General features: G+C 52.3%; 3 protein-coding genes and 1 pseudogene across 3 annotated transcripts; 2 read left to right on the top strand and 2 right to left on the bottom strand.

Moving 5' to 3' along the window:
- Positions 1–807: 807 nt before the first annotated feature.
- Positions 808–1,904, bottom strand: SAPIO_CDS3031 (uncharacterized protein; the record flags this gene model as incomplete). The annotated part of the gene is made up of 4 exons (XM_016785911.1): positions 808–1,009; positions 1,087–1,336; positions 1,416–1,573; positions 1,795–1,904. 4 exons carry the CDS (start codon positions 1,902–1,904, stop codon positions 808–810), a joined length of 720 nt encoding a protein of 239 aa, XP_016643917.1.
- Positions 1,905–2,068: 164 nt separating this feature from the next.
- Positions 2,069–3,793, top strand: SAPIO_CDS3030 (annotated as a pseudogene; the record flags this gene model as incomplete).
- Positions 3,794–4,346: 553 nt separating this feature from the next.
- On the bottom strand, positions 4,347–7,804 carry SAPIO_CDS3029 (uncharacterized protein; the record flags this gene model as incomplete). Its single annotated transcript, XM_016785910.1, has 4 exons — positions 4,347–6,447; positions 6,500–7,581; positions 7,658–7,730; positions 7,797–7,804. 4 exons carry the CDS (start codon positions 7,802–7,804, stop codon positions 4,347–4,349), a joined length of 3,264 nt encoding a protein of 1,087 aa, XP_016643916.1.
- A 4,177-nt stretch (positions 7,805–11,981) lies between these two features.
- On the top strand, positions 11,982–15,031 carry SAPIO_CDS3028 (Glycosyltransferase family 2 protein; the record flags this gene model as incomplete). The annotated part of the gene is made up of 5 exons (XM_016785909.1): positions 11,982–12,437; positions 12,503–13,039; positions 13,107–13,849; positions 13,944–14,593; positions 14,673–15,031. The coding sequence occupies 5 exons, from the start codon at positions 11,982–11,984 to the stop codon at positions 15,029–15,031; spliced, it is 2,745 nt and encodes a 914-aa protein (XP_016643915.1).
- Between the last annotated feature and the right edge of the window lie 785 nt (positions 15,032–15,816).

Genomic DNA, 15,816 nt, shown 5'->3' with positions numbered 1-15,816 from the left:
CCTTAACATCATTGACAGACTAAAGAAGGCGGCTGGCTGGCTGTGTCATTGGTTAAACATATGCGAAGCAAAGAGGCGTCGAGACTCGCAGCATATCCTTCTTCCTATCCATCTTTTTCCATCTAGTCCTCATAAGAACTGAGAAGGGAAAAATAATTGGAATATCGCCAACAATTTCCTTTTGAAGTCTTATGATAATAGTCTCACCTCATAGGGGCAGATACATGATGCTCATGCAATGCAGGCTTTCCCCCTCTGCCATTGGATGTTGAGCCATGGAACTTGAGGATGACTGGATGCCTCCGAACCTAACGATATGCAGGCTTAAAAATGGGTGGAAGAGACGGGTCACATGGCCCAGAAGCGAAGGGTACGCACCCCAGGTTTCTCTCCGATCCTCTTAAATGTCGGACAAGGCTTTCCTGCCATGTGTACTGCGTAATGAGTGATGTGTTCGGGGTATGTTGTCTGGGGTAAGAGAAGTAGGGACTTCCACCATCGACTGCACTAAGGGCAAAAAATAAATTCCGAGAGGCTAAGTCTCAGGATACCACCCGATATTTACTATCATTTGCCGCTTTAGGTAATTAGGGGGAAGAGAGAGAGAGACTGGCTGCAGCCGCATTCCCGTGCTCCCTCAGTCGGCGCGGACAAAGAAACTGCAACAATGTGAAAACCGGGCCAGTATGGACCTTTCAGGTATTTCGTTATCAAATTACCTCTGGCATCCAGGCCAAGTAGACCCTCTAGCAGCAATAATGGTACACAGTATTCCCGTTTCCTATCCTCCATCACATCCATCCTTCTTTACGCGCTCTTTACCACCTTGTCATCGTCGAACTCGATATCCCGGATGCCATCCTTGGTCACGGCCTTGACCAACAAGCCCTTGAAATCGATGGGTAACCGTCTTTTCAGCTCATCCGCACACATGTTGAGGATTTTGATACCTTGGCCAAGGGTGATATCAGGATGATGGTGCTTGTCGAGGATTGAAAGACAGTAGTATCTAGACGCACACAAGCGCGTTAGCTGGCTGGCCCGTGCTTGGCAAAATATATATGAGACAATCAAAGAGGCACGTACTGCGCATATCCGTGGGCCGCATATGGCACGGGGGCAAGCGCCGCAAGGTAGTCGAGCCAGTACAGGCTGGGCTTGTGGGTGATGGGATCGACACCGCCGAGAAGGAGGTTGACGTGGTAGGGCTTGCGCGACCTCAAGCTCGAGGCCAGCTCTCCGCGGACGAAGTGGGCGAGGGCGGAGGGAGAAAGATCGGTCTCGTTCCTCATCGAGTACAGTTGGGCATTCGCCTGGATGTATTCGGCGAATTGGACTATATAAGTGCTCGGCGTTAGCTAGGTTGACCATATCGCCCGCTGGAAGACGGTGTGTGCCCCCGGGTTCCCTCTAACCTGTGTCGCCTGGCTCTCCAGAGTACGCCATAAGCGTGCTCTTGTTCAGTTGCCGAGTCTTGTCATCCTCTGCCTTGAGGATCGTCGCTCCGCGCATCGCCGCCTTCGAGGCCGCGATGATGGTGAAGTCCTTTCCAGTTATGCCCAAGAGTACCTCCCTGTCGAGTGACGTACTTGCGTTAGCATTGCTCAATCAGTAAATTAATCCGGTTAGGCAATGGAAACGTACATTGTGTCTGTGATTCACTGTGATGGACCTTTCAAGATGTTAGGATGGGTCAATTTGGGCGGATGTGTGATTGTTGTTTGGGCTGTTCGGAGAGTCGTTGAGCTTGGTTGGAGCTTGGGATGGAGGTGCTGGTCGACCTAGCCATCTCACCTCACGACGCGCAGACCAGCTTCAGCCTGGATTGTATTGGAAGTTCTGCCTAGATTCACCGCCTTGGTCTTCTTCCACTGCACGGACCATAACCCAGAAATCGATTTCATTGGTCGCATGTGCCCCACTACTCTTTTCCAGTGCAAATCGAGCCTGGACAACTTTTTTTTTTTTTCTGAATCCAGTAGACCCTTTAAAAAAATTATTGTAACTGCTTAACGTGGGGATCAGAAGGGCACGGAGTTTCGACGTTCGCCGCTCTAAACCACGAACAATGTCTTCCTTCTTCACAGTCCCGGGCTCCCTGAAGAAGAGGAAACGACCCTCCGCTCCAGAGGCACCTAAGAAGCGAATTGCTGGGTCCAAAACCAATGGCAAGACCGCCCAAGCCGCGAAGAAGTCTGCCCCGCCACGAGCGACAAAGAAGCGAGTAGAGCGAGACGAGTCGATTTCAGGCAGCGACTCCGACGAGTTCGAAAGCGATGTGGAGAGTGCGAGCGACGCCGCCTCTGCAGAATCTGAAGAGGAGGCAGAGACCGCCGCCCAGGCCCGTCTAAGACTCGCCGAACGATATCTCGAGAATGTCAAGCAGCAGGTCGACGATGTTGGCTTCGACGCGGCCGATCTTGACCGGGACCTGATTGCCGCGAGGCTGGAGGAGGACGTTGCCGAGTCGAAAGGAAAAGTCTATCGCAACCTTGCGGCGGAATTGGCCTTCGACAAGGCCACTCATTGTCAGTTCAAGGCCAACACGCTGAGCATAACGTCCATTGCGGCGAGGGAGCCATACGCCTACACCACGACGAAAGATTTGCACCTGCATAAGTGGAGGATACAAGATCTCCCCCAGAACCAATACCCCCAAAATCCGAAAAAGAAGCCCAAGAAACCTCCCGCACCTCCGAAGAAGAAGCCCGAGCTCGAAAACTACCTCAAAGGAAACTTCCAAAAAGCGACAGATAAAAACTACAAGAGGCACGTTGGGGAGATATTATGCGTTGCCGTATCTCCCGACGGAAAGTATGTTGCGACCGGCGGTGCCGATAAGCGTCTAATCATCTACGATGCTGAGACCTTGACGCCTCGACGAGTCTTCACGCAGCACCGAGGTGCCGTGACGGGTCTAGCCTTCCGGAGGGGGACGAACCAGCTATACTCCTGCTCAAAGGACCGCACGGTCAAGGTGTGGAGTCTGGATGAGATGGCCTACGTTCAGACCTTGTTCGGCCACGGCGACGAGGTAGTCGACATCGACGCCCTCGCCCAAGAACGGTGCGTCAGCGTCGGTGCGCGGGACAGAACCGCTCGTCTATGGAAAGTCGTGGAAGAATCCCAACTAGTCTTCCGCGGCGGCGCCGTAGACAAGAAAGCCCAACTCGACGTCGACCCCAGATCCCTCAGACACGAAGGCAGCATGGACCGCGTCGCCATGATCGACGACGACCTCTTTGTCACTGGCAGCGACAACGGCTCCATACAGCTCTGGAGTCTGCAGAAGAAGAAGCCCGTCTGCATCGTGCCCATCGCCCACGGTCTCGACCCGCCGCCCTCGCCGTCAGAATTTTCCGCCGAGCAGGAGCCGAAGCCGGAGGCTACGCCTGTCGCGACACCCCGGTTTATAACCGCCCTGAAGACGATACCGTACTCGGACGTCATCCTTTCCGGTAGTTGGGATGGCTACGTGCGCGTCTGGCGTCTGAGCGAGGATAAGAAGAAGATCGAGCCCGTTGGCGTGCTGGGTGGTCATGGTGAGGAGGACACGACTGACAATAGCTGGGCGATAAAGGGCGTCATTAATGATATTGCTGTATTTGAAAGAGGAGACAGGGGATCGGACGGCCTTTGCGTCGTTGCGGGCGTGGGCAAAGAGCATCGGCTCGGAAGGTGGAAGGTGGCCGGTGGAGGCAGGAATGGCGGTGTCGTCTTCGAGGTGCCGAGGGCATCCGCCCGGCAGAATGGTGTTGCGCAGCAGGACTCTTCCGACGATGATTCCGACTGAAGAAACATAGATTGGGGGTTGGGTGATAGACTTCGCTTCTCGAACTGAAAGAAGAAGCCAATGTGGTAAAATGGGGAGGCGTTTCTAGCATCGCGTTGTAGGATTCGCATCGATGTCTTTTATGTAAATGTCCGAATTCTACCACTCTGGTATTTAAGACAGATTTATAGCACTTCTTACGGACGGCCTCAGCCAGAGATACTAGTGATGGAACAGGTTTAAAAACCGGTCGGTTAACACTCGTTCATCAACATCATAAATCGGATAGGCTCAATTTCATTTCTCAGGCCGAATCTATCAAGCCCCCGGCACAAAACTGCTGAGAGGCGGCTTCATCGCACAATGCCATGTCAAACAAATCATGCGCTGAATAACACGCCTACCGTTCTGGTATCTTTCGCAATAAACAACAAACAACGCCGTTCTAAATGCTATTCGCTTCGTCCCTCCCCTCCCCTCCCCTCTCAGGTAGCTCCCTACCCGCCCTGTTCTGTACCTATGCCGGCTTCTCTTTCCACTCAGACGGAGGAGCGAAGAGGGATCTAAACCACAGCTAGTCCGAGAGATCGATGGTCTTAACTCGTCTCCTCTTAGCGCGTGGGGATCCATCATCTTCAACGGCTATTTTAACGGTGCCGGCAGATCGTGTCTCCCTTGGGACATAGATGGGGTCACGGTCAGCATCGTTAGATGTAAAGTACTGGCTTCGGGTACCTGTCTCCCTCCGTCGCTGCTGACGCTGCATAGGAGGCTGTTGTTCGTCGCCGTCGACGTCGATTACCTTAACTGGCCGCTTTCTAGGCAACTTGACATCTGCAGCAGGGCTAGCGATAACTCGTTGAGACGGGGATGACGACGGTATTGTATCAATGAAGACGGGCTCATCACCGATTACACCGTCTTGAGCCTCAATCGACGGCCGGATCGCGGCTTCGGATTCGGGCGGAAGTTTCTTAAACGACCACGTCTCGTGGGGTGAGTGCGTCACCGGCGAAAGGTATGGCTGATCTTCCTGCTCGAAATGCGCCCTGCCCATATCCTGCTCGGAAGTCGACGTTGTTTCTCCAGACGTGCTTGGTGTCTCGAGAGCATCGTCTTCCACGGACGGCCTAATGTCTGGTGGCCTGTCCAACTTATCGCCACTCGTAGTCAAGGGACTTGACACTTTGTGCCTGGTAAAAGGACGATCATACTTGGAGGCAACATCTTCCTCCATGGCTTCTGCAGATGAAGGTTCACAACCAGGATCGGGTGTAGCTTGTACTACCATGGAAACAGCACCCCCATGTTCGGGCGAGTTCTGCTTCGAAGTAAAGGGCCCAGCCGACGTTTCGAGCTCTAGACCAGGGGTTTTTTGCCCGTCATTGGTTGAATCCGGTGGAGATGGGGTAGTAGTTTGATGCCCCGCATCCTGGCTTTTCTTCTCTTTCTTCTCTTTCTTCTTCTGCGCATTTTCGGCCTGCGTCTCCAACGTCTGTTGCCGGTGGAGATCGAAAATTGTCTCTCGGATTTCAGTCCGCAAGCCCGGGGCGTCAATTTTCCACGTCGGCTTCCCCTGCTTTAATAGGGTTGTGATGAAGCCGTCTAGGTCAGCGAGGAAATGCTTAATATAGCCAAGGAGATACACGCCACAATCGCAAAGGTTGCCCTGCTTGGGAATGTTTTGGGCCGCCAGACCAGTTGATGCTGGGCGTTGGGGCTTCACCTTTTTCCGATATTTGACCTCCTGGAGTAAATAGTCCCTGAGCATTTGACAACCTGGGTCATGGGTAGCGTCAAGGGAGTCAAGGCTGATAACGAGGAAATCTTGGGGGTCGTATTTCCGATCGGGCTGTACATGTCTCCTTTGGGATTTCCGCCGACCTCGAGACGAAGTCGATGAGTTGGACTTCTTGCCGCTCGCCTCCTGGTTGTCAGGTGGCGCGTCATCGTCGACCTTCATGGGAAGGGATGACACTCCTTCATTCTCTTGGGAGCCTTCATCCACGTCTATCGGAACAGGTTCTTGCTCGGAGCCGATACCTGGAGGTAGCAATTTGCTGGGGTTGCAAACGATGAAGACATACCAGTGAAAATTCTCGTTCACAGGGACCACGATGTAGTCGTATGAGAAGAGGTCGACCTTCGCGGTCCACTTTTTAACGCCATCATAGTTGATCGAAGTACCCAATCCTACCGATAGGGTACTATAGAAGTATGTGTTCATGAAATAAACACGGCGTGAAATCTCCGGGGCTTCAACCTCGGCGCTCGCTTGAAGATACCGTAGGTAGCAAAGGATGAGATTATCATTGAGATATCCTCCCTCATCAAGCCTGGCAATATCATGTTTGTCGACAGTTGCTCTATCTCTACCTATCCGTGGATAGATGAGCGACCGATCCCAAGATTTCTCCCAGTCTGTGTTGCGTATGGTCCATTCAGTATTCGGAGTGGCCTTCTTAGTCTTCTTATTCACGGGACGTTTAGGTGTTGTCTTCGGCTTGGCACTAGGTGTATCTGACCCCGGTGCAGATTTCTGTGTCATTCCAGAGCCGTCGTTCTCACCAGTATCATCCGTGGTATCAGGCGTTGAATCATGGCCATTTGACTCAAGCGAGGTACCCTTCCGGGCTTCGTCAAATAGTCGTTGAGCAGCTAAATTCATCCATTGACTAACCCACGGTTAGTCTCACGTCATGGCCCTAGGGCGGGAGCTTCTCTTACTTGGGCTTTTGGAGAAATTTCATCGTCACATTCACAGTACTTTGCCGGAGCATTTGAGTAAATCGCTTCGATTGTTCCTCTCCCTGAAATTCCAAGACCAGTTTCGAGGGAGTGTCGTTCGCACTGGTGCTCTGTGGTCGATCGATAAGAACAATTTCGCACCCATCACCGCCGTACTTAACCGAGTTAATGCGTCCTAGGTGTATGCGCAACCAGGGAAGATGGAGACTTTCTCCGGCAAGTGCAGTTGCTTGGAGTATAACTTGGCTGCCGGGAAGAGGAGCGAGAGAAAATCCCTGCTCAGGTTCGTAGACGTGTGTTCCGGAGACTGCTCGACGCAAGGCGAACCCGGAGCCCTGCCCAACCTGCGTACTCGCTTTGTTAGTAGCAGGACGTTTCGCTTGTGAAGAGGGGCGCTTCTTCCCGACGCTGCTAATAGCAAGCTCATCCTCGGAGATGTCATCGAGGGGAACAGAGTTCGTCCGGTTCTTAGGTCCCTCTAGAGGAGTTCCTGTCCCGGGAACTTCCGACTTGATCACCGGTTTAGGGAATAGGGGGACATCAGATCTGTCGGCTGGCGGAGAGTGGTTTCTCAACTCATCGAGGCTTGGAGGTTTTGGGGAAGCTGAAATGACTGAGGAGCGATCACTCCCCTCAATAGCTTCAGGGTTGGCGGGCTTCCAGCCCCTATGAATCCTGGTCCGGCGTCTCCTCGACCGTGAGGTACTCAAACTGGAAATGTTCCGAAATTCCTCCTGGCGCAGCTGCATTTTCGAGTCTCGATTACGAGGACTGCGTCCGGGAAAAGACATCGTGCTAGAGGCAGCGATCGATTCTATCTCAATAGGTACCTGTGACGTGTGGCTAGAAGCGTCGTTAGGCACTTCTAGATTGGTTCGTGGGCGCTTGGCTGGCCGGCTCTCTTCGACTATCGGCCGAGCAGGCGGCGGACGTTTTGGGGTGGTTTGAGATTTCACGGGGGCCCCTCTTATCTCCACGTAGAGTGTTTGCGCAGGCGAAGTCTTGTTCGAAGGACGACGATCGAGAGTATTCAGAGGAGCATTCGCATGGTCCAACTTTTTCTTAAGAGTGGTGTCAGTCTATACTCTGGTGCCATATGACGTCCTGTTAGCGCGGGGACTCTCCCAAGCCACTTACCAACCGCTCGCTGCCAGACTGTCGCTGTTTCTTTAGAATCGCACCCGGCTTCGGTGCGGGAACCTCGCCTTTTCTATAGTTCCTACAAAGCATGGGGTTTCAGAACAAGATCGACTAGTCTAGGGCGAGGCAGATGTACACGCACATTGTAGCGGATGGGCCAAAGAAAGCTGTCGCACGGATCGAAACTTGGATAAAGGAGATGCCCTCAGCCGCCAGTCCGTCGTCATTCCATCCACCTAGGATCTAGTGGAGGTAGGTCGTTGTGGGACGGGCCAACGGCCGAGCTGATATGCGAGGCGTTGTGCCCAAGGTTGGGAGGCTGGAAACAGCCCAAAGAGGATGTTTGGCTCAGAGAAAACTGGTATGTGAAGACAGAGCGGAGAATCGTTTGCAGCACGGCTGGTGACGGATCATGGCAGATGATTGTTGATTGCTCTGGAATAGGTACGCTGGGATCGACGGAACAGGACAGTCGATATGAGATGGAATGTACCGAGGTATGTAGATGCCCAGAAAATTAGGAAATTGCCATATTACATTTGCGCAATCAGGAATCTGCTTTGTGGAGTCTGGCGAACAAGGCGAACAAAGCGATTCACTCTCGAAACCAAAATGGAGACATTTGAAGTTGTCTGCTTTGCTCCAGTTGCTGCATCTGGATAATATTCGGCAAGGGTTTGCGCATTATCGATAAGGAAGACTGGTCTTGGCGCTGGGACTAGGACTAATGCCCTGCAGTGCCCTACTAAGGTAGGGTACTGGACAGTGGTACTGAGGTACACTACCAACTATTACACTACGGCCACTGCCAGTTGAGCCCAGGCGGTATGGCATGGGAGTTATTACTCATTCAATGCTCAAACCACCCACTGGTGATAGCATCAATACAATTGCACAACAATTTTGCCTCTCCGCATCCAGAGCAATGAACCCCTCAAATCCAATTGCAAGTCCACTAATCGCTGCTTCCTCCACTCTTACCCCTCTTCGCAGGAATTGGATGCTTTCAAAACGAGGCTCAACTTCAAGACAATCTCAACCCTCCTCAAATATTGGGCTATCATCATATTTTCGAGTTTGAGATGTCTCCCACATAGTATTCTAGAGCCAATCCATGCAAAATCCCCCCAGCAGAAAAGACAAGTTTCAGCGGAGAGGTCAGAGGTTAATCTCGCAGAGCACCGTCCCTATATATACACAGGTCGGACGAGGGTTGCTGCGAGAAGATGGCTGTCTTTTCTGGCACCTTCTCCTCCTAGTACTTACACATGGAGCGGAGCGCAATCCAGCATGGGGCATGGGATGAAGTTAAAAGGATATCGTCCGGTCACAATACTCAAGTTTCCGGGTGAGTAGGCGAGTGGACCGTTGTCGAGGCCAGCATGAGACAACGCCCAACCCGAAGGCGCCCGGCTCGTGTCACACCTCACAGGACAGTAGGATAAGGAGATATGGAAGTATCATGGACCACGCTCAGTAGAGGAGACGAAATGGCATGCGTAGGTTCATCGTTTGAAAGAACCCCGAATGGCCTACAGGAGGTGTCCGTCTAACATGGACATGTAAAAACAAGAAGGGAAGAAAAAAAAAAAAAAAAAAAAAGCTCCATTCTTCCGACTCAGTCGCATCCTCCACTTTGTACTGGGTCCGGCTTGGACGTGGCAGCCTGCCTGCTTTCAGGGGGAAGGATTGACCCCCAAAATCTTGAAAAATCACAAGCAGGCTGAAGCCAGCCACCGATGGATGCACGATGCAATAGAATCCAACAGGTCTATGTTTGCCTCTCGGCCGCAGCGCTGCAGGGTGCATGATTGCGACTGGCCGGCGCAGTCGTAAACCCGGACAGATTCGAATTTCTTCCGAGTGTCCCGGACGGCCATCTGCCTCAAGGGTTGAGGGCGCTCCTTGTACAGCTGAAAAACAGCACAGTGGTCTGCATGGAAGATGTGGTCAATACTTCGGAATGCGTTGATGTGATTGCCAGGGACGCTGTCTTTGTGGGTCATGCAGAAAGGAGAAATGCCCACACGCTTCGGCGCGTCAAAGCACTCTCCCATACCCAAGATTGGTCCATGCGATCGCCTGGTTATTTATCTTAGCGGCATATCGAATCAATAAGGGTATCTACATTGTAGTCTGGCCTTAGGCTTGCTGATCTCTGAGCAACTGAAAAATAATAACGTTGGAATCGGCGGTGCCTGATAACGAATGGTCTCAGCTCAGAGAGTAGTTTGGATGACGATTTCTTTCGATAGCCTGGTATTTTGCCTCTGGACAACTTAGGAATGGTCGTCTGAGCATTATACCAAGATCGAGAGCACGAATCCAGACGCAAGCAGCATACTCGTAGTGTTGACTGCATCAGCTTCAAACAGTCTTGGCCGTAATAGCCGATGCCACGCTTAAGGGACAAAGAGCACTGGCATTTTGAAGATCAATACGAAGTAGAGAAGAAGAATTGCATCTCTCGAAACCCGTCGGAACTCGATTGCGTGATGGGGGAGCCACGACAACTTCTATCCCAGAAGCATGGCAGTTTACGAAGTAATAGAATCAATCCTGTTCTCCACGGGAATTTTTGGGAACCCGGGGAACAAGACAATAGGTCTCAGTGTTAGGCATGGACGCTCTTTTGGGCAGATCTGTTTCTTCAAACGCAGAAGAGCGCCAACATTTGAATGGCCTGGACAAATAATAAGGTTACGGATCCCCGGTCAGACTGCCAATGCTTCCGCAAGACCAGGCTGAAAACCCTGGTCCATGTGGTCATCTTGGACGGAAAGGATCCCGTTTGTTCATGGCGCTGATCTATCGATGCAACATAACTCCTAATCTTCCACTGATCTTCGCCTTCTCAGCTCGGGACTTGTCCCATTTGATTCTTATCAGCAAGCAATTGGCGGCTAAGCAACATAGCATCGCAGAAGTGGGTGTTCCTTACTCGGCACCCCTAGTCGTTGGACGGCCAGATGCAGATAACCTCGTTTACTGCTTGCATAAGGCTCTGCAAGCACAACTCCTACAACGCTCCTCTGCGACTCATGGAAACCGCAAGATCTCGACAAGGCTCAAAGTCGCTACCAGTCCAGGGCAGTCGTCTCACCTCCCATGCGATGAGCCGAGGGGGCTAGAACGATGGAGATGTTACAGATTTCCTTTTTCCTCTGCTGGCAAAGAACAACATTTTGAGCCATCGTGGGTGCTCAATGCTCATGGCAGTTTTCCTCGTATCTTTATCGCCCTGAGCTTGGCGTCTCCACCTCATCTCGCATCCGCCAGTGTTACCTGAAGCCTGAAGCTTTCTTTGACTCGTATTCCGAAGGCCAAGATAATAGGCCCCTAGTCCTCATCTGTCCAGTAGCGGCATCGAACGAACGCCACATTACTATCTATAATGAAAAAATTCGTAGTGGTCCACCGTGACGTGTCCATCCACTCCTGCAAGCCGTGCCTTTTTTTTTTTTTTCTCTCTCTCTTCACAGAAGATCTTGAGAGAGAAGGTGTAAGTGCCGTGCCTACTTAGAAGCATCGCAGAATATGATGCCAAGAATAGCTGAAAGGACGGCGCATACCTACAACCACCAGAGGCTGCTCCACGTCTCCCAGCTCACACAGATGCGTTCTGTGAAAACGGGAGTGGGGGAACCAACATTGTTCTGTGTAGGTCTATGCTACTTGGAATGCTTCACTGACTCTTATCGATGATGGCTTGGCGCTGAGTAGCCTTGACACAACATGTCGAGACCGCTTGACCTTGCGCCCGGCAATGTATTGCCCATTGCCGGGCGCAAGGTCCATTACAATATTCACTGGCGTCAATAGTCAAACGCACGACGGGCACCCCTCCTGGAAATGCTTTCCAGAAAAGGAGGGAGGAAACCCTGAAGGCTGGGCGAGTAAAGTAGACATGTGGACCGCGGTTCCATGCTGCTTGGTGAAGGTGGCTGCAGAAAGGCCGCCTCCCCTGGTCTGCAGCTCAGAGAGAGTGCGCCTTCGAATGGAGAAGATGTGGAAATCACGGTGTCCACGGCGGGCTCGTCTAGTAACTACATCAAACAGGCCCGTCCCGTACTGGGTCCCCGTCCTTGGTTTCCCCTGTTTCTCGAACGGATTAACTCTTTGAACTTGCATTCTTGCTTTATTATGCTTCTCATCCTTTCTTCTATATTGTATGCATCTCTTGTAACAAGAAAATTTCCAGTTCATCTCCGATTCCCCATGTCCCGTTGATCACCTTCGAGTAGGTTAAGCTCCAAGGCTTGCCCCTCGGGACCTCTTGATCCCTAAGCCCGCATTCTATTGCTTCTCTATGTCTCCAAATATGACGTCTTCCAAATCTTCCAAATCTTCCACGTCTTCCACGGGCCGGGAAGGCGTTGATGAGCGGCCGACCAGCGAGATTGATAACAAGCCTCGCGGAGAGCAGCAAAGCGAAATTGGATGCGCTCATGAACCTCCCACCAACGCTGGGTCGTCCATAACCCCTCGTAACATGTCCGACTCTCGCTTGGGGACCCCGAACCATTCCAGCCGCCTTCCCAGTAGCTTTGTTAGCCATGGGACTAACAGCAACCGTGACGCCTTTATGGACTTGAAAGCAGACGTCGTCGTCGCAAGCCTGTACCAGGATCAAAGGCGGAGACTATATGTCTCCGGGTGGAATATCAACGAAGGCGTCGTGCTGAAGCGGTCGAAGAATCACTTTGTGTGCCAGCCTCCTCAACTTCGAGAGATACGCGATAGCTTTTTCGACAGTGTATCTCAATTGAATGTCAGCGTAAGTCCTGCTCTCGATGGTCCTCTTAAGCCAGATACATACCGCCGGCTCTCTTGCTAACACAGGCGTCCGCGCAAAAGGTGGCCATGACTGTAAACACGCCGTGGGTTCAGTCCATTGTATCCACCATACGCGCGAGAGATTTTTACATAGACTCGATCCCGCTTCACGGCGGCTTGAATCTGCAAGTGTTGCAGCGAATGACGGATCTTCCTCGATGTCAAAAGCACCACTTTGCCGCATTCGTCGTGGAACCACCGCTGTTGGTCGTTTGGGACGACGATCCAAACAAGATTATTAAACGAATTGAGAGGCTCGAAGCCGACATCGTCTCGCTGGTGTGGAAGACGGAGATGGAGGACGATGACGAAGAACCCCCAAGTGACACCAAGGAGTATTACGGCGACGAAGAAGAGGGCGAAACCATGGAGGTGAGGCCTGTCCGTCTGACGAGAGCAACAATGGTGGGCATGTCTTTGGCTCTGGCTCTCGTCTGCTTAGGCTTGGGTTGGAGAGCCCTTGCGCTCGAGATCATGCTGGACGGATACTATCTCAGGTTATTGCTCTTGCTGGCGTCCCCGATCCAGTTGTTCGTCAGTCTGGTAAGTCGTCCCCAACCTGTCCTGCCCGCATCTTCTCACTGCATCCTCTAACCCAACGACTGTGCAGTTCTTCTTCCAGACAATTATTGGCAACATTTTCCAAATCCTCGGTCCGATCTCCGCGGTCAACTCGAACTCGCGCCACTACTCGGGCAAAGCTCCGAGGCGCCTCGGACGAGACACGGAGCTCCCTCATGTCACGATCCAGATGCCCGTCTACAAGGAAGGGCTCAACGCCGTCATCCGACCTACCATTGCTTCCCTCAAGGCGGCAATTTCAACATACGAGATGCAGGGAGGCACCGCCAACATTTTCGTAAACGACGACGGGATGCAACTGATCGACGAGTCGTTGGCGAGGGCACGTCGGGACTTCTACGAGGAGCACAATATCGGATGGGTGGCGCGGCCAGCACACAACCCCAAGCCCGAGGACCCGAGCAAGGAGAAGCCGTTCATACGCAAGGGCAAATTCAAGAAGGCGTCCAACATGAACTATTGCCTTACGACGAGCAACAAAGTCGAGGACAAGCTTCAGGAAATCCAGCGCCCGGCCGGGTGGACCCGACAGGACGAAGAAGCTGCGTACGAGAGGTGTTTGGCTGAGGTTATCCAGGAGTCGGAGGGCAGAACTTGGGCAGGGGGAAATATTCGGATGGGCGACTATATTTTGCTTGTCGACTCGGATACGCGTGTGCCTCGAGACTGTCTCCTAGATGCCGTTAGCGAGATGGAGCAGTCGCCAGAGGTTGCCATCATCCAGCATACTTCGGGAGTCATGACCGTCACAGAATCCTTTTTCGAGAGAGCGTGAGTTTTCGCCGTTTCGCCGACCTTGAGTGCTTACTTCTCTTTTCTCCTTCTCGATTTTCCTCGAACTGTACCGACTAACTATACCTTGCAGTGTCACATGGTTTACCAACCTCATCTACACGAGCATCAAGTTCTGCGTAGCCAACGGAGACATCTGTCCCTTTGTCGGCCACAACGCCATTCTCCGCTGGCGAGCCCTCCAGGACGCTGCCGCGTACATCGATCCCGACGACAACACCGAAAAGTACTGGTCCGAGTCCCACGTGTCGGAAGACTTCGACATGGCCCTCCGCCTCCAGTCCGCCGGCTACGTCCTCCGCTTCGCCGCATACTCAAACGGCGAATTCCAGGAAGGTGTCTCCCTCACTGTGTACGACGAACTTGCGCGATGGGAGAAGTACGCTTTCGGCTGCAACGAATTGCTGTTCCATCCTCTTCGGTTCTGGCTATTCCGAGGACCCTTCGCCCCCGTCTTCAAGCAGTTCATCACGTCGAAAATACACTTTTATCACAAGCTCACCATCATGGCGTACATTGGCACTTACTACGCCATCGGTGCGAGCTGGGTGTTGACTCTGATGAACTACTTCCTCACGGGCTGGTTCTTCGGTCTGTACGACAAGTACTACATTGATTCGTTTGCCATTTACTTGTCGATTATTGTGGTGTTCCCTCTCATGGGGAACTTTGCGCTCTCCATCCTGAGGTACCGCCTTGGCGAGGAGGATCTTCTCTCAGCATGTAAGTGGCAGCCCCTCTCCTCCTCTCTTCCTCCCCGGCCTTCCTCCGGTCTCCCGACCCATATTAATGCGCAAATCAGTGTGGACAAACTTCAAGTGGATGCCCCTCTTCACCATCTTCCTCGGCGGCATCTCGCTCCACGTATCGAAAGCTCTTCTAAGCCACTTCTTCGAGATCGACATCCAATGGGGCGCCACGGCCAAGGAAGTCGAGCGCGTCAACTTCCTCGAGGAGGTACCCAAGATCCTGCGCACCTTCGCCGGCACCTTCATCTTTTGCATCGGCTGCACGGCGCTCATCATCTGCGGGTACTACGTATTTCCGAGGGAATGGCAGATTCGGTATTTCGCGTCTATATATCCGCTTAGTTCGGTTATTGTTACGCATTTCTGCGTGCCGGTGTTGTTGAACCCGGCGTTGATGAAGTTTACTTTCTAAGTGGAAGGGGGCGGTGGAGGTCAAGAGCAGAATACCGGCCGTTCGCGCGGTATGCTTCGCTCGTTTTCCTTCCTCTTCTTAGAAATGGCGATGGATCGTTTGGGTTGGTATCTGATCCGGGTTTGAACCTCTACCGGGTCTGGCTGTGGGTGGTATGTGTTATATAGACGGGGATGAAGCGCATTTAATGATCGCCTGGGCTTCTTATCCCAACCTTTTTTGTGTTTTGTCTTTTGGATACATTTAGATAGTTTTTCCCTCGAGAACAAATAGCAACCTGCCTACTTCGTACATTCTGCACATCTATAGCAATCTAATCTACTATGCCGAAGACTGCTCTACACTCCCAAGTCGTTTCTCGGTGGAGAACTCCTGGCAGAAGAACGCCTCACGATGCTTCATACTTCCTAATCGGGGTGGGACCGAAGGAGATGTGCGGGATAATAATAATATGAAAGGTCGCGGTTAGGAATGCCAAGGTTGATTGATGCGTGCGGAATGTTTATCCGACTTCTATTGATTGCCAAGAACGCATCTGCGGTCCAAATCGACCACAGAAGCTATGTAGTCCAGTTGGGGATGGGCCAGGCCTGACCACGCCCTCGGGCAGTTCCACCTTGATAGCTTTTGACGTTCTGTGCGAGTCTGTCTGTCCAACCATCAACGCAGATTATTATGGGTTCACGCTGCTTGGTTTTTGAGCTCAATCCGAGGTCCACCAACGCAACGAGTCACTAGCAGACTTCAAAAAGCTGGGCGGCTGGCGCAATGGTAGCGCGTTGCTC

Source organism: Scedosporium apiospermum, assembly GCF_000732125.1.
Source record: "Scedosporium apiospermum strain IHEM 14462 chromosome Unknown SEQ_SAPIO_0088, whole genome shotgun sequence".
NCBI lineage: Eukaryota > Fungi > Ascomycota > Sordariomycetes > Microascales > Microascaceae > Scedosporium > Scedosporium apiospermum.
The sequence above is the reverse complement of the archived record's forward strand: the minus strand, read 5'-3'. Positions and strand labels throughout refer to the sequence as shown.